General features: G+C 38.5%; 1 protein-coding gene across 2 annotated transcripts in view; it reads left to right on the forward strand.

The window, feature by feature from the left end:
- LOC145933294 (transcription factor Sox-9-A) overlaps positions 1 to 18463 on the forward strand; it is a 28276-nt gene extending 9813 nt beyond the window's left edge. The window contains exons 2-6 of one of the 2 annotated variants that reach the window (XM_083032871.1): positions 4180 to 5903; positions 9095 to 9241; positions 14162 to 14498; positions 14885 to 15198; positions 15474 to 18463. In XM_083032871.1, the coding sequence (XP_082888997.1) occupies positions 5671 to 5903; positions 9095 to 9241; positions 14162 to 14498; positions 14885 to 15198; positions 15474 to 15735 (1293 nt within the window). In that variant the 5' untranslated portion in view covers positions 4180 to 5670 and the 3' untranslated portion in view covers positions 15736 to 18463. The remainder of the gene's footprint in view (positions 1 to 4179; positions 5904 to 9094; positions 9242 to 14161; positions 14499 to 14884; positions 15199 to 15473) is intronic. The other variant, XM_083032872.1, reaches the window with a different exon arrangement.
- Positions 18464 to 19459: the final 996 nt, after the last annotated feature.

Raw genomic sequence — 19459 nt, forward strand, 5'->3', positions numbered from 1 at the left:
GTATTAGATGTGACTGATATAATCTTTAGTTATGTTATACCTCTATTTAGATTTCTAGATGTACGCTCTTATATAGCGACCATTGCGTTTCTGCCGAGGCAAAGCGCGATTTTTCATTCCCTTCAAGTATTTATCCTTGTAACATTTTTTTTCGGTATATCTAGAATCTAGAACATAAATTCGAAAATAATATTCGCGCGTGTCTCGTCCCGCGATCGGAATGCGAAAAAAAGTATACGCGACAAAATAGAGCAGTGTGTTTTTACGCATGGGGGGAAAAGTACCACCAAGTCCCGAAGTTGTTCCCTCTTTCGTTCCGGCGAGCCTAATTATACAACGAATTTAATGAATGAATGAGCTAGCAAATACAGTGGCTCATACAAATCACAGGCGTATATAAACCACGGTCAATGCCGTGTAGCGGCTTTTGTGGAAAGATCAAAGAAGAGCATCTTGCTCGCACTTTGCGGGATTAACTTGGTTGCCGGCGTAAACGCACGAGTGCGTGAGATTTTCAGGATCCTCGTGGATTAAAGATTACATTTTTATGCGGATTATATATTTCTATGCCAAGAGCTTCGAACTCTTTCTAATGAGAGAGTCATTCCTAATTCTGTCTATCTTTTGTATACAAGTGTGAGTGATCTATGTTGAAACCGCTAGAAATTTCGCGAACTTATCTCATCAACTGGAATTATTACATATTTTCTTACTGAAAAATAAATTTTATAATTTACGCCATTAAGCGGAAGATATATTTTCTTCCGCTATCGAATCCGAGTTGCAATCTTGTTAACGCATATTCTATAATGCATTTTATTTGCAGGTAAAAACGTGCAATCAAAAATCATTTAAGATTTCTAATTTAATAGAGATAAAAATAATCAAATTTATTACACATGAAAAACCTGGAGGACGTAAATATTTTTTGCGTTCTCTCAGTTCAGTTCACAGAGGTGATACGATCATTTATTACATTTACAATGAGATTAGAAAATCTCCAGAATAATCTATCTTATCGTATCAAATAAATATGATAAGATTGACGCATAACTTTTAATAATTTGTAGATAATTTGCCGATAAAAAATTGAAGGCTTGATAAAAATAAAATTAATTCGATGAGACTTGCAAATGATAGTAATAAAAACAAATCGATCGGCCGCGATAAATACTTCTCATCATTGTTCGCTGTTCGAAGATATATTTCGTTCGTCCGCAGATTCTCCAAATGTCTGTCCGGGCGTACGCTCGCATTATGCGGCGGCCGCGATGCGCCGGCAATGCAAATTTAGCCCGACGGGAACAATAATATTGATTTCACGAAGCCGGAATTTTGCTCTTGCCGGGATAAACATCCCGGCGCGCGCGCACGTGGCGTCAATATGCGTCTTTCGTTTCTCGGTGTACGTAAGCGAGAATTCGTTTCAGGGCCGTTCCCTGAGACGCAGCCTCGACGTTTCCTCGAGAGGAAACGCTTCGCGTTTGTGTTTCTTCATTTCGAGACGATTAGTGCATCCCTTTAAATAAATATTCCCGAAATCAAGTTAATCGACAGAATTAGAAGAATTTTAAGAAATATAATCCTTGTAGAAAAATTATCTTGCAGATGAGATAAGATATCGAATAAGATCGCCCTTAAAACTCTTACTTCTCGAAAAGATTGGAAAATATTTTTCTTTTGTATATTATTATTAAATATCGTTATTAATCACGTATATTATAATATATATGTAATGATATATAATTCGACGATGGACATCTATAGAGAGAATCGAAGGATGTATCGAAACGGGCGATTCTCGCGCGCGGTTCGTCGCGATAAAATAATAATTCCAGCAATTCCTGGGGGTCGGCGGCGTGCCGTCAGGTACTTGAAAGGATTCCGATAGCGGGGAAAGGGGGACCGATCGAGCCGGGTACCCGACACATGTAGCCCCCCTGGGTGGTGAACACCGCGACTCGCGCACGGACCCCCAACGGAGACACGAGCCTCGATACATTCTGCATCGTCATCATCGCATCCCGGCAATGTCATTGCGTAGTATGTACACGAGGCCGATAACTACACGTGTACGAATGCGTACGCGCGTCCACTCTATTTCTCGCGAATCGCGATTAAACCATCTCTGCAAGAAGTTGCATTCAATAATTGACTCGCGAAGAGACAATGTATAAAATTGATATGGTTTCTTAAAATAACTGATTTTATATTGTAGCTAACAATTAAAAATGTCCAAAGATTTGTTCAATTTTCTTCTCAGATTTGGAAAAGCAAGTTTCAAGCTGAAAAATTTAAAATTTGATTAATATAGCTGCAGGTTCTTGAAAGATGATTAAATTATTGCAGTCTGAATTTCTCAATTATATGCGCAAAGTCTGAACCAGTATCAATAAAATGATACATTTACATTGTAATTAAATACGTAATATGTTATAAAACTAATTATATATTTATTTCAATGATAATTCATATGCAAACAATAAATTTATACTCTTTTTCGGAATATTAAGTATGTAATGCAAATTTCTATGTTCTTTCGACTTAATCATTCGATTGATTAGCTTTATTCAGAATGCATTACGTATGCATAGAATGCAGTGTCAGTAGCTCAGATATGCGAATTATGATTTACGAGTCAATCATTCTCTTTAGGTTTTAATAGATGCAAATGTATCATTTAATAATATAAAATATAATAAAATAAAATATACAGTCGAATTTTAAAAGTAATTAAAAAGCTTTGTACACGGTTTTATTAGAAGATGCTTTCTACTTGCTTCAATCATTATTTATATAATACAATGATCTTTCAACGAGTATAAATTAGTACAAATTAGTTTGCTGAAATTTTTTTATTAAATTTTCTTTATATTATTTCTAAAACTTATTGCAAAGTAGGAAATTTATTTATCCTAGAATACAAAAAGATCTTATAGACTTTATTTATGAAAACCGACCGTACCTAGAAATGCAGTTTTGTTCTCCTTATCTGCGAATCTTCCTCATTTCTACTCTTAATTTTCATTGCGAAACTCAATTCCTATAACTTTCTGATTAATTCGCTCGGAGTGAGGCTTACGAAATCGTTAATTACAACTGACATGATTAATGATTCGAGCTGCGTTTCAAAGACACAGTTTGTCTGAGCTAACACGTATCAAGATTTATGCATGCTGGAGATGTAAATGCAATTTTGTAATAATTACAATAATTTTGGGCGAATTTGAAGGCAAAAACTTTGCTATTGCATTGATTCATAAAGGAAATTTTTGATTTAATAAAACGTCGAATGTAAAGTGCGTAACATTAATGTCTGATAATCGCGAGAATCGGTCGATGAGTGCAATATGCAACCATGAGTGCAATCGGTTTAGCTGCAAGCTGCAACGCGTTCTCTTCTCGTTCTCTTCTGACGTCATAATTGCATCCGACTGGCGGACCAATCGACGGGACCGGGTAGAAGAAAGAGATCGCGAACAGAAATGACGGTAAGCTGCGAGAAGGGACAAAGAGAAAGAGAGAGAAAGATATAGAAGGGGGAAGGAAAAAAGAGTGAGATGAGACGAAAGATAGGTGGAGCAAGCAGAACGCGATTGGTTCTCCTCCCGGAGGATATCGTAGTCATGGAAACTCTTGTCAGAGTGGCGAGAGTACCGAAATATAAATGGAATGACCGGCGATCCGACAGTATGAAGAGGGAGGAAATGGGGTATCATGAGAAAGGAGGGAGGATGACCTGTCTAAGAACGAAAGGGAGATCGCGATATTATTATGATCCCATTGTCGATCAGCCGGTAATCTTCCGCACTAAAAAATTGCCAGAATATATGATGACAATGTTGCTGTCATATGATGCAATATGATTGTTGCAACAAGAACTCTTTAGCCAACAAAACAGATTTAATTTTATTTCCGTCCACATTATGATTATCTATGATTTACTATTAAGTGTCAGGAGAATTTTTAAGAGATAGCTGTAACATATATTAATGAAACTAGTGTGCTAGAAAATTAAATCGACACGGAAAGATAATTAAATGCTTAACATATTGCAAACATAATATTATTTTCTTCTCCAATTAATTTTTGAACTACATATGATTTTTTATTATTAATTATAACATCACATTTTTTAAATGATATTAATTATAATATAAAAATTTCAAACGCCAACAGTGTAGTAAGATAATAAGAAGCGAAAAGTATAGCCGATCTCTCTCTTTCTCGTGGGAGTACTGCCTTATTTGGCCGTGGTCCTCGTCGCGTACGGAGTCTAACGACGACGGAACACGACGACTGCAAGATACGCAGAACGAATGCCTCGCGCGTCTCTCCTCATCTCGCTACCATCGTCGGCCCCACCGGAGCACGGTCGATCTCCCTCCTGGTGTACGCGACAGACCGACTTGCCGAGACTTACGGAGCAACAAGTGTTACCAGCACGCTGCCTTTGCCCCGCCCCTAAACGAACCAGCTGAGAAACGATGTCAGCCTCGTGGTGGAAACTGCCCCGAGGCGATGCAACCACCTCACTCGAGCGCCGATCGCGCGACAAGCATCCACGAACCCCGCTTTCAACTCGGCGCGAGTTTTAACGTGAACGCGAACTCGGTTCGTCCCGGCTCGGCGAAAGAATTTCGAGCAAAAATTACGAAATTATTCCGGAGTCACGATATCGATATGTGAAATATTTGAAGGTCCACGAAAAGAAGCTCTATTAAGAATAAGAGGTGGTGCGCGGGCCGAGCAAGTTTCATAGCCTCGCAAGGCTGGACCAGGACTGGTGCGAGTTTAATTATTTTTCACAGCACGATTAAACGCTGGAATTTATCAAAATTCTCTGTCATATGCTGCGAAGGGTCTTTTATATACTGGAGAACGATTCTGTTCTCCAGTGATATTACGAACGATTTTACGATCTAACAATACTTGGGTGCAATCATTCTCTCTTCCAAAGAGTATCGAACGATAGACCGATACAAGATTGCGTTTAAACGTCAGTGGTATCTACAGAAACACGTGCTACCCTACATTCGAGGATAACCGTTAACTCGCATCTTCGCTGAAGCAAGATACAATAATCCATCGAAAAGTATAAGAACACCGGTCATCGAAGGATGCAATTAGCGCAATCCACACTTACATCGTTCAAATTTGCCTTTTCAGAAAAGAGACCAAGTGCGAGACTTTCAAACGTCGAGATACACAAAGAGAAAAGCGGCGCAGATAAGAAGTGACGGAGTTGGCGAACCAGGACGAGCAAAAAAGCGAGCTTAATAAATAGAAGATACGCATACCGAGACACACGCGCGAGATACGCGAATTAATCGCGAGTCGGAATTAATTAAACGTGACACCAATCAATAGTCGAAACGTGACTTCCAAAAGAGAGGGAAGGAAAATCGGGGTCGACAGCAAAGAGATCGGCAGAATTACTAACCGAGTGAGAGAAGAAGCGCGAAAAGAAAGTGACACACGCTCGTCGCGATGATAAAACGATAACGAAGCGATTAATTGATTGACGGCTATTCTTCGCGAGACGGTTCGAGACGAGATGAGCGTGTTTTCCGCGTGTTCCGCGCGATAAATCGGCAAGACTGATACAGTGTGACTCCTCGATTCGACCCTCGCGGCTCTCATTGTTCGCGCGACGACGCGACGAAGGGGATGAAGATGAACGACGTCAAGCCGGAAAGCTCCAGCACGTCCATTTCGTCGCCAGGCGGAAACAATAACAACAATAACAATAACAATAATAATAACAACAACATTAACGGCAATGGTAAAGCGGCAGCCGCAGCTGCGGCGACGGTAACTGCTAATGGTGGCGAAGGGATCAGCGCCGCCGTCGCCAAGGTTCTTCAGGGATACGACTGGACTCTGGTACCCGTTGCTACCAAGTAAGTGTATCACGTGGCAAATTCGTATTTTTCTTTATTTTTCTTTTAATTATCATTACTCTCTCCGAGCAAGAAGTTCGGAAAATCGCTCGCACTTAGGATGATCCGTAAGTTTTTTTCTTGCAAACTGTTTAATTGAAGAGAATGATGGAAAAGAAGACGTTCTTCGAGGGACGAAAGAATTTAATAAACGAGCGAATTCTGAAAAAAAATGACATCGTTAGTGTTTTGCGAATAAAATATTGTATAATAATGTGTGATAGTTTAATTATACTATCTTATATTTCACGTTGATACGTATATTTTAAAATCTCGATATATTTAATTCTTCTTCCTTTAGCAGAGAAAAGTTAATTATATGCTTAAACAAAAGCGCGTTTTTGAGACTCCTCTTTACTTCTTTCGTTTTCTAGCTTCTTCATGTTTCTCGATATTTTCGTGAAGCATTTTAATCACCGCGAGACGTATTAGCGACGCGTTAACATACATATACACAGGTATACACACGTTAGGCTGCCGTTAAGTCCCCGTGGGCTTCAACCGCGCGATGGTAACGTTAAAAAGCAAGGAAAAAAAAAAACTTGAAAAGAAAGAGAGGAGGAACGAAGAGAAACGGATGCGACGAAGTTGCCGGGGTAGAGAAGAAGAGGGCGAGGAGGAGCGTGGCGGTCTTAAAAATACGTAACGCTAACTCAATTATGACGCACTCGTTTCCCCGGCCTGGGAAACGCGCGCCTCGCGGAAAAATGTCCTCGGTCGCCAATTAACGCAAATTGGCTAATTAATGCCCGATCGCCACGTCCCCCGCATGACTGCTCGTCGATCGTGGGAAGAAAGCCCGGTCTCCGACGAGATAACTGATAACGGTCGGGAAAAAAAGAGAAATAAAAAATGATTTCTTTCCGCGATTGCGGGACAAGTCATCGCGGTGTGTCCTCGGTGCATCGGATGCTCGAGAGAAAAATTATTAGATCGCGACGAGTTCGATAAAATCGTTCGCGCGACCTCGATGCGCAGAAAATTGTGCAATGCACTTCGTCGATCCGCGACGTAATTAATGCCTGCCGATATGCTGTATGATTCTATATTCCTGATTGCCGCGACAGTCGGGATTGCTTTCTGCTTTTTTTTTATACAAATGAGCCGATGAGTCGATCTCACAAAAGCGATCGACAGAAGAATCTATATAGAAGATTTTCTGCTTACGGTTTCTTTATCTCTATGCCATTAAACGTGTGCAGAGATCTTTCGGAAAATCGCGTGCGAATCGAAGATGAAACACAGAGAGAATTCGACAAAGCAGCGAAGAAGAGCAATTAGGTATGCGGTTTGATCGTAGAGAAGAAAAGCGCATGTTACAACGGAAATGTTATCACGGAGTGTATCGCGCTTATCGCTAACCCTCAATTATGGGGGTTATCTTGGGGTAGCTGCAGGGTGCAGTGTTTATTCCTGGCGATAGAGCCTGATAAATATTTCAGTTTTTAATATACCCACAGATTCCGTGGAAATACATCTCGCAGAAGTTGCTCTGGTTCTACTGGAATATACGATATTGAATATTAATTTGCGAACGCATTAACGCAAATTAATTTTACGCAAAAATGTTCAAATAATAATTCGGGATAGATTAAATTTAAGACGTATAATTAAAAAAAAAAATTTTTTTTTTGCTTGCGTTAATTTATTTTTATACTGACACCGTTCATACGAGACCCTTTTGATGTTTCTGTTGTAAAGCTGCACGTTTGTGCCATTTTACGCAGCACCACGCCTACGTCGCGAACGTCAAGTCGCACACTGCGAGCGTTTTTCGCGTGTATTCAGGTAAAACACACGCGTACACACGTCGTGTATGCCGCGTTCACGTCGAGGAGCGCCGTGAAAACCCTCGTTAGTGAGCCCACGCTAATTACCAACGGCTCTACGGGTTTACATACGAATTTAACGCCCCTCTCATTTCAAAGAGGCCGAAATATACGGGGGAAGGGGGACCGCTTTCGAATCCTTGAGACGCACGCCGGAGTCCTTTTCACCCGCGTTACGCGCATTCGCCACGTTTATCCCCGCATGTAATCCACGCGCGAATCGAACGCTTATAGGTCCGATTACATAAACTATACTATAACTGCAAGTTATCCTTAGATTCTGTTTCCCTCGCGACAGAACTTTAATCGCGACACTTATATCACGCATACATATAAACAGGCATATGTGATATTAAAGCTATTACCCTCTACGGTTATCTCCGTTGTATGTCGATTTCATTGCCTCAAAAGATTTTATTTGCAAAAAGTTATTTTTTTATCTGTGTCCAAGGATTTCTGATAAAAATAATCTCCATATACCGTATGCTGTCCGTTCTTCATTCGCATCATGACTCGGGGCCGCGCGAGTCCTTAAAGAATCCTCGATTAAGGGCAAAAAGAAAAACAGGAGGGCCAGGATATCTCTCCGGCGCGGCAATCACGTCAGTCACGTCGATCCCCGGCTGGACGAGGCAAAAGTTTTATGAAGTCATCTTCTCGGAAAGAAAGGGATACGTCCATTCCTATATACCCGTCACACGTCGGCAGCCACGGTGTTATTTTAAGGCCGGTTTTAAACGCTCGCCAGGATGACCCGGGGGTAGCCCGCCGCGGCAAAACCCGATACGGATATGTATACGTGTGTAGGTTGTATATATACGTGCCGTCTCGGCTCTGGTTATTTTCTTCTGCAAGTCACCAGATTATCTGCCAGAATAGTCGACGAGGTAGAGATAGATAGATAGGTAAATAGACAGAGCCAGAAGGAGAGAAGAACATTTTTACCGCCATAAAATTTCGCTTTTATTTCTATCGGCGATCAGGCGATCTAAAAAAACCCTATTATCATACGCGGTTGTTAAAAAATAACAATATGCAATTTCGTGAAAATTTGAAATGTTCAGTAAAAAAAAAAAAAAAAATTTACCGTAGAAATACCAAAGTTGCAGAGTGCATTAAACGAATTGCATATCAGGCCAGTTGCACATTAATCGATGTAACGTTATTGATAGCGACCGTAATAATTAGATAAATGAATTTTTTTGCGGACATATAAATATAAAAAAAATCCATAGCTTTGTAGTAATTAACACAGTTGCGTGCGTTCACGTAAATTTGTAGAGAGATATCGTTTCCAATGAAGATAATGTCTTCGAATTGCAGGGGCTCCGGCGACAAAAGGGCGGCCCACGTCAAGAGGCCCATGAACGCGTTTATGGTGTGGGCCCAGGCTGCGAGGCGAAAACTGGCCGATCAGTATCCTCAGCTTCACAACGCCGAGCTGTCGAAAACTCTAGGAAAGTTATGGCGGTGAGTGTCGTCACGTTTTTTACCCTTGCGTCAATTGCGTATTTTAGACTGCAGCAGTAGTATAGATTAATAATATGGCAAACTCTATATATGTATTTGTAGGAAATACGATTCCTAATTATTTCGATTCGTGTGAAATTTTAAATTTTATGCGTTACATTTTTACAGTCTATCAATTAACAGTTGATTAAAAATATGAGATAGAGATAATTCTTTTTTTACTCTTTCTTTCGAGATTTTTCGGTTCATTAGATTATACGTATTTAGATTAAAAACCTCTCCAATAAAATTGAACACGAAAAAAACGGATAAATATTTGTTTTAATTTTTTTATTCGATTTAATCGTATTGTTTCGATTGTATAAAAATCGTGCACTTGAAGATTAATGAATGCGCGCACTTGAGTGCTCAACCGAATAACATCCAGCGGCCTCCGCGCCTGGCAGAAAGACACTGTTTCGATAAAATTAATCGGTACCACGTGTCTTCAATCGGATGCCTCTCCGTTCTCTCGATCTGATAAGTCCGATTCTCTCACAAATACGAGCTCACCATGCGGCGATCAGCCACGCGAGAGAATCGCGCTCGTTGATCTTCATTCGCGCTCGCCTCGTTTGGAGAAAAAATCGGATTGCGAGCCGCACGGAAATCTGTTGTTGATCGTTTCAGCTGTCGTTGATTCGAAGCCACCTGTGCGTTTATCGCCGATTTAACGGTTTCAAAGCTCGCGCGTTGAATTCACTCGAGGAAGTAAGGATAATCTTGGAGAACTGGCGATATTGCAATCTAATTGTATCAAAATTGATACAATTCTAATGTATAGTAAAAATATCTTTTCATGCGCGTCCTTAACGATAATTGCTATTGTTAATTCATGCTATTTTATTTTTATTTTTCCTCTTTTCCTAGTTACAATTTAGACAAAATTCAGCCGTTAAAAAATAAAGATAGTATTTTTTTTTATTTCAAATTGTTTCGAAATCGTACGATTTCGCTTATGTAAGACAGTGCATGCGATTTCGATCAAAATCGCTGGACCGGAAAGAGTCAACGTCGTCCAATGAGTATGATTGCGTGAAAGTTCGGAGTCACTGCGTTCCAATTCCCGCGACCACTTGTTCACATACGTAACCCGTTCTATTTTTACCAACGAATTCGCAAATGCTCCTTTTTTTTTTACTTTAGCGGCACGTATATTAAACACACTCGTACCACACGTGGCGCCTAGGCTGCACGTGGTACAAGTGTTCCTGCTTCTCGAGACCCGTGAACTCGGGTCGCACATATGTAACAGTGAAGAACACACTTTGTAAGCCGTCGGCGGCCCCTTTTACAATCAGATACGATTCTCCTTAACATTCAAATATTTTTCGATATTTCATACATTGCTTAAAATTTTTCCATTTTTTCAATTTAAATTTAAAATTTTTAAATCTTATATGTTAATATTGCACTTATTGTTAGAAGTAAAAGCTGACAATCAAGAAAATAGAATAAGACAGTTTTTTTGCTAAATTTTAACACTATTAAAATATTATAAATAACACTGCAGCAACATTTATTGAAAAAAATCTTTTCATTTAATTGTGACGCCTTTCAAGCTCTCAACTGGCTTTTAAAAAATTTAGTTTCCTAGAGTTAAAAAAAAACACTTGGGAGAGAAAAAGAAAGGGAGAAAGAGTATCTGACTTTTGACACACCCCGTATACGTAGGCTTCAGGATGACTTGTGCATGATTCCGTTTCCTGGTTGGGAAGACTAACGAGGTGCCCCAGTGGGCCATATAACGATCATCAGAGGACGCGCCGACAAGGACCCCCGTTGCGAATCATTTAATAACACCGGTCGCGATCGCGATTGCTCGCCAAAGATCGACGATTGATATCCCGACGATTGTCACGGCGGAGCTTTTGCCGAAAGATAAAACGCTATCCAGCATTAAAGATCAATCGATTTTTTTCTAACACCGTATCGGGGGTCATTAGCAATCTCTCGGACTGTAACGCGTGTCGATGAAATTAACGTTCGATGAAAACGTCCGTTTATTATTTGAGTCTTTATCTTTTTGTACAACCAGGACATATAGGAAGGATAGAAAGGAGAAGAATATTGTACGTCGGAGACGGAAATTAAAAATTGAAAGCAGAAATAATTTTTTAGTTGCTTGTAATTTGAAAGAAGCAACAGTCGTCCTTGGGCACAGGTACGTTGATCTTACTGTTTCGGCTCTTAAAAAGTCATTATTTAACACCTTTTCGGTATGGACCTAGTACCAATTAACACTCTCCTCCGAACACGAGAGATATTTTCATGATTGCGCCAAGGCTCCTTATAATATGCGCAAATGAACTAGTCAAATCGTCTCTAAGCTCCTTCGTCATGCGCAAAGAATCAGATTTACACGATTGAGAAACATTGTCATGCATCGCTCTGACGTTTTGATCTACCTTACGCGCAGAAATAAATGATACAGTCATCTTCGGTAATGAACACAGTACTAGAGTGATTGCTACATGGATGAGGTTGCTTACGAACTGATGAGACCGATAAAATACAAAGTTCAGCGAAGATCGACGTATATACAGATCGAAATCGCGTGCAGTGGTTTATATGCGAGGCTTTGCTTATAAGAAGTGAATAAAGGAGATGACATAATAAGTGAATACGTTACAATTGAATTATAATACTTGATTTTATACGTACAAAGAAATGAAATTAAATATAAAAGTATGAAAATTAGAGAAATTTTTAAATGTAAAATTAAAGAAAAAAAATTGCGGTATAAATTTTTGTTTCATGCTTTTAGCATAAGAGTTTTTTAATCGCAATCGTGTCAGTATCCATCGAATCCTTGCGGACTTCGACGCCGACTTGTCTCATGTCAGTTCCGATAACAGAGCCAGGTGCTAGAATACCTAGAAATAAATCTTTTTTTTTCGCACTCTCTCTGTCTCTCTTTGCGCCGTCTCAAAACGTATCGCCATTCGGATACTCCAAACGCGACGTGTTTGTCGACAAAAGGAAAACAGATATCCCCTCTGGTTCATCCTTGGCGCGTGCTCGCAGCTGCCGGCCGGTTCCTGCCGGAGATAAAGGGGCCCCCAGGGACCACAATAGGCGCCTTGTGCCTGTCAGGTGAATTTTTCCGAACCTGCCCTTCTGCTCCCCGGGTCCGCCTGCAAATAGCGCGCGATGAGAACAGGTAAATCTGTCTTATCTCCCGGAAGGAAAGATTCCTCCACACATCGGACTTCCTTCGAACGTTCTTCCCTGCGAACCCCGCGGTAGCATTATCAGTGTTAACTAAAAGCGTAAGTCCTTTTAACAATGATCAGAATTTTATAATTCTATTGTCAAGTCTGTATCATGCTTGCAAAAATTATACAGAATGTTTCTCTGCTTTTACATGAAGCTATTATTAGTTCCAATTTTTTTAATATTTAAAATTATATATGTATCTTGTTACAAGCGACAACTGTTGCTTTGACACTTTAATACGTTTCGAGAAAGTCGAGCAATTTCACGATTTGTCGACGATTATCCAAGATGACAAGCGTGATAATTCAATTAGAATCCTATGATGAAGATTCATCGAGATTGATTTGTGCATCCTTTGATCGTGTGAATATTTTTCCTCCTTTATACGAGGTAACATATATACTGATATATACAAGTAAGAGATACTAGCGACAGGCAGATCTAAATTGGCTGACCCTGCGTTGCATCTGGCGAGGGAAAAGGGAAGCCGCGACAACTCGCTATCGTCGGCATTCACTGGTGAAAAAAGCTCATGGCAAGTCCATTGACCAGATGGGCTTTCTCTTCGTTCCTCTCTCACTCTCTATCCATCTATCTCTATCATTTCCTCTTCCCTTCCGTCAGTGAAACAGCGCCGGTTAAGCTTAAGATATGCGCCTTTAACATATATCAACCCGTTTGAGAGCTTAGCTTCTGTCGTGAAACTTAAATCCCATACGAGCTTGCAAATACTCCAGATAATATATTGGAAGCTCAGACGATTCTTAAGACAGTAATCTCTTTTTTATTTCGCATATTATGAGAAATACATTATTTACAAAGATATATTTGAAAATTAAAATATCAAACAAGAATATCCTTATCAAGGATATTATATACAAAACGCGATAAATCTAAGATTATCTTGCAAGTTACGAGATAAATTTATTGACATTATTTATTGTTCATTAATATACTGATAGCACGTTTAAAGAATAAAAAGACGCGAATCGTAATATAAATCATTAGCAGAGCATGACGGAAATTCTCGAAACCTTTCTCTTGGTCGTTCTCTATTATACCGGAAAATCTTATCGGAGTTTACAAACCTAGTGGGAATATAAACACAGAGTATTAAGGACCATAACCGAGCACCGAGAAAGTCCGCACGTCGACCGCTACGAAGCGGACTAACCAAGTCGGCGTGTCAATTGTGCACGTCTACGAGCGCCTTAACGCACCCAGAAACACTAACCAGATCCCCCATTTCGACTCTTCGAGAGTATATCAGACGCCGATGGAAACGTTCTCGTTCAAGCCTCTTCTGATGTCGAACGGCGCGAAGAGGCGCTCGCTCTCTTGCGTGTATATGTACACGCAAGCGCGAGAGACATGAATCACGTCGATCCGACGACAGATTTCACATACGGTCGATCCTGAAAATGAAACCTGAAATTGTTTCACAATATTATATATGTGCGATATACGCGTGTAGAAAAATTTCGGAGTATATACATGCAAATGCAGTTTAAAATGTAATATTAGCCTTATGCAGTACAATTTATCTGATTGAGAATAAAAAATAATTTTATTGTCTAGTGTGTAATTCAAATTTTTTTTATTTTTTATTTTTTATTGTATTTGGTATTTTATTTTTAATACGACAACCACGACTGGTTGTAGGCTCCTGTCCGATAACGATAAGAAACCTTTCATCGAGGAGGCCGATCGCTTGCGCGTTATCCACAAGCGCGAGCATCCGGATTATAAGTATCAACCCCGACGTCGAAAGCAGAACGGGCCTTCTTCCGGTCGTGACGGTTCACCTTCGAGGAATCAGAGCAATGTGACGTTTAGCGTTTCCAGGTCGTTGAAACAGGAGGACATGAGTCCTAGAGGCGTGCAAGGACCTAATTCACCACAGAGTGGCGTGAGCTCTTCGCCACCGACGACCCCCGGTCAAGGTCTTTCGCCACCGACACCCCCTACGACACCCAGAGGACAGCATTACGTCAATCAGGTATTTAAATTTTTCCTTTATGATTTTTTCCGACTCTATATTTTATAATTTAATGAAAAAGAATTTATTTAGATAATTAAATAATTTACAATATGTATATATTCTCTCGTCGAGATTTTATCTTTAAATTATTACAAATATTCTAATAATAATAATAAACTTAATGGACTTTATGTATATTAGGATGAAATAAATCCGTGTTAATTAATATTTAATTAATTTTTATTACTTCTATCGCAATTATTATATTTAAGCGAGAAGAGAGAAAGTAACCGATTTCACAAATATAATTATCTAAGGCTACACCTTTCGCTCAATGGACGTGATTTGCATCTCCGATCATGAAATCGTTAAAGTCACGCGAAATGAAAATGCTTGATGTGCAGAGCAATCAGCCTCCGCAAAACAATACCGTATACTACCAGGAGTTAGTTAGCAATACGCCATCGAGCGATTCTCCGCATCAGCAGCCGGCGGTCGATCTTCGGTACATCGAAATCGGAGATGGCCTTCCCGGCGAGGAAAACCAGTTGAATGGCCTCGGCACTTTGGGCGGGCTCGGGCTGAATCTCCCGGTGAACTTCCAGGAGTGCGAGGTCGAGAGCAACGAGCTCGACCAGTATCTACCACCCCAAACCGCGCCGATACATCAATATCCACCTGTGCAAGTCACCACCGCTTCGCAATGGTTACTCAACAGGTACGAATCGCATCTTACTTTCGTCTATAAATTGATAAAGTGCACTTTGAAAAAAAATTTAGAATTATTTATGGCTCTCTTCTCTTTTCTCTTGAATCTCTGAATATAAAGAAATAATTATGAAATATATTTGCATGCAAAAGTAATTCGGAAAAATGATTCTGCGATTAATATATTTGATGTGAATATCGTTCATAAATGATTTCTATTTTCTCCTCATCTTTGCTGATTTTTTGATAAAATTTATGAAATGTCGAGATGCGTCCTGATTCCAGATATGAGGAGGAGATCGAGAGGCCGATGAAGCGCCACTGTTCGGAGCAAGCGATCGCGGAGGTTTCATGGGAGGATAGGACTCAGGAGATGGTCAGGTACCACGAGTTGCAGCCTCCCCTTCCACCGGTCCAGTACATATCCGCCCATAATGCACACCACTCGCACGCGACCGCGCAGATGGGTCATCCGCACGTGTCCACGTCCTATCAATACGCTCATCGCTACGTACCTGGCATCGAGACGTGGCCCAACTACATGTAGGATCAAAATCACAGGTAAACACAATGGTCTGTCATTTTTAATGGAGTGCTAAGATGCGAAAAGTATCGTTGAATATTCGATTTACGCAAATAAGCGCGTAAAAAAAAATTTGCATAGATCGTCCCAGATTCGCCGAAAAGAATTTCAAGGATTCAGATTTTTGGAATTTGATACAGCGATTTTTTTTCTTAATATATCGACATAAATATTATCTTTGACTCGTAATCAATTAAGTACAATAATTAATAAAAATTAAATCAAAATGCGTTAATGCATCAACATAAAATCATACAGTTATGAAGTCTTTTAAATTATTTTAAATTATTTAGGAATCGAAGATTTGTTACACAGGGAGAGAGGAGGATTTTAATCACAATTTTTATTCACGCGAAAACGGTTTTATTTTTAATAATATAAATTATATTTTTTGCAAAAAAAGAACACTTCTCGTTAAGAAAACATCGGTATATCAAATTCGTTCAAAGATCTGCCTTTAAAAAATTTTTTGGTAGATTCGGGGAGCGTGTAGATACTGCTACGGATATATTTTTGTATGAAACGCATTAAACGATGCGTTAAAGACACTTTATTTTATTACGTCGATTATTTTATTATATCGACGCAGAGTTACAAACATATGCAGATTGTATAAACGAATTGAATTAATCATCGCGATGTGTTAAATCTCTGCGGCGTTGCTGGGCATCAAGCCCGAAAGATAGCCAAATACAATGTAATTATTGATTATAATTACAAAGACGAATTTTATTAATAAATATATACGCTAATTTAATCGCGAACTGTACGCAGAATGCGCAGATAATGCGCGAGCTTTGTGTGATAAAGTTTATAATATTAGCGTGTAACGCAAAAATATTTCAGATATCACTTGTGCATATCGGTTTTAGGATAAAAGGATAATCGTTCCTTTGTCAGGAAGGAAATCCTAATATTATTTCTAACATTTGATAGCATTGCAAATCTAGAAAAAAAGAGAAATATAATAAATATGAAAATTATACATTTTGAGATTTTTTTTCTGAAAACTTACAATCGAAATGCATTCTAAAATTCCACGTACAAATTTTACAAACACTTACATACGTAATATATCTCCTTAAACTAACTAAAATAACAATATATACATAAGCCAAACAGAAAAGAAGTTTATCGCACCTTTTGCGCAGAATGTAAAGAGCATAATATATATAACATTTACATAATATTGTGAATATTTTTTTTTTAAAAAGAACATTAACAGAATTCGTCTCGAATTCATTTTTTTCTCCTAACTTAAATAAAGAATATGAAAGAAAATATATATATACATCGCAGAAAGTGGTGGTTGCGCTAATTTACTTTAGATATATATCTTTACCAGAGATACTCACAAGTCAGAGACTGGCAGAATTAAATCATTTAAGTTATGCTTCTCCTAATTTTCAATTCTTTAAGATAGGTACATAGAATCACATTTCTTCACTAATTTTTCTTCTCGATGTTTATATTTTTGAGAAATTTTTATATCTTTATACACACAATATATTTGCTATAATATTTATAGTTTTGTATAAATCATTATATTGCTACAATTAGTGTCGTTATATTTTCGCTGAATTAATAATTAATAAAATTAAAATTAAATATTTCCTTTTTAAATCAAAATTTAAAAAATGTTACGTTTCGTAAGTAACGTTAATTTAAATAAGATATTAATATATTTTCCTTGTTTTAATATAATCTCTGCTGGTATAATTTTTTTTATGTCCATATAAAATTATTTATTAACTCACTGAATCCGAGAAACGGTCGCGTTACATACTTTTTGCTCGATAGGAAAATGGCAAATTAGCCATTCTCCGACTTGAGAGTCTCTACTACTTAGAACTTTACTATGTGGATGAGGCGCGGCCACGATACTCACCATGACATCATTCCATGACAGCCGGCCATTCCAAAGCGCAGAATTTCAGGCCAAACAAACAGGCGGCCGCTCGATATATACGGTGCCCAACGGCGCGTTCCAAAATGTAATAATATATACTACATATATACATATATATGTATATACGTGCGGACGCTATAAATCGTCGATCGGTTTGCCGTACGTTCGTATACGTCTCGTTCAAATAAACGACTGAAATACGATCGAGGGTGGCAACAAATGTGCGCTTGACGCATTTTTTATTTAATGATCCAGTGTTAATTTCAGAATTCGAAAATTCTCGCACACAAAATATTCGCTGAAACTCGCCGCGATGTGTGTGATCATCTCGATTATTCTAATTATATTCATATCTTCTTGAAAGAGATTTACGAAAATAAAAAATTGAAGATTCAATATTATAAAAATTTTCTACGTTCTTTCTCTTATGTTTCAAAATTACATATTCTTCTAAATTAATTTGGATTTTGTAAAAGAATCGCTGCCGGAGACGACCGACATATCGAGGACCGAATAATATCGAGCGTGCAGCTAATGTAAATGAGCTGACAGCTCTGTACTAAAACATGTAGATTGCGTATATTATTAACACTAGTTACTACGCTGACAGCCGTGCTTTTGTACTTAGATATTTATTCACAATATTACGAGAATTGATAAAAAGCGTAGGTAGGTTAACGTCTCGGTGTAGTTGTGCACGTTGAAAGACGAGCATTAATCGTAATTTATAAGTGAGATGTACGCTAATTTGTAGAAATAAAACAAAAAGAGAGTAAAAGTCAATTTATCGCATTTAATCCCTTTCGTTCCTGACTTCCTAAATTATTCATATATGTATAGACATGTATATTTTCTCTCATACTTTTTAATATGGTTTAATATGGTTTTATAGAAATACTTATTAGTATCGTCTCACTTTATACTTTGTTTCGTGTGTATACTCTAAATATATAATAATGCATAATAATGTGTATACTCTAAATGACAAATCATACAAAAATTCTTGGTCATTTAGAATGTCCTTTCAATCGAAGCTATATCAAGATAAGATTATCTTGGCTAATTTCAACCTAATTTTTTAATTTACGAGAAAAAATGCAGATTCTTAAAAGTAAAAATTTTAATTTTACCGACAAGCTTATTTAGATTTCCGAATTTAGCCGTATTTATGTAAAAGTAAAAAGACCGTGCGACGATTCGGCGACATCAACGTGGAGTCTCTTATCTCGCTTTCTTAAATGATATTTGCAACGATATACGCAATGGAATAGTATAACCCGGACTAGGTCACACGCGGTAATAATGCGTCTCAAATATTTGTCCAGCCCTTTACTTCCCTTTTTTAACAGCCCAAAAACCGCGAATAGACTTTGGGTCGACGTCGAGCAAACAGGGCGCTTATCGAAATCCAACCGGTGCGAGGGACGTGGGAATGTCGCAACTTTTATATCACTTATCCGCGTCTAGGAGATTAAAAGGAGCGGAGGTGCGCGCACACATGTGTATACGATATGGCAGTTGTACGCATTTTTGACACGTGTACTTTGATACCTACAGCATTCAACTCGAACTCGAAAGAGATGTATAAATCATTAGTCTAAGTTTAAATCGCATTTTTAATATATTTTTTTCTAAACGTATATTAGACATCACAATTATTTTTTATTCGTCATAGAAGAGCTGCTTGAATTTCTTATCATGTGCTTGAGAATTCTCTATATTTCCTCTTCAACATTTATATTATATTCGCCTGATTTTTCTTACTGAGTCATGTATGCC

Source organism: Prenolepis imparis, unplaced genomic scaffold (genome assembly GCF_030444845.1).
Source record: "Prenolepis imparis isolate NDT839.2.m4 unplaced genomic scaffold, iyPreImpa1.0 SCAF_3, whole genome shotgun sequence".
Classification (NCBI taxonomy): domain Eukaryota; kingdom Metazoa; phylum Arthropoda; class Insecta; order Hymenoptera; family Formicidae; genus Prenolepis; species Prenolepis imparis.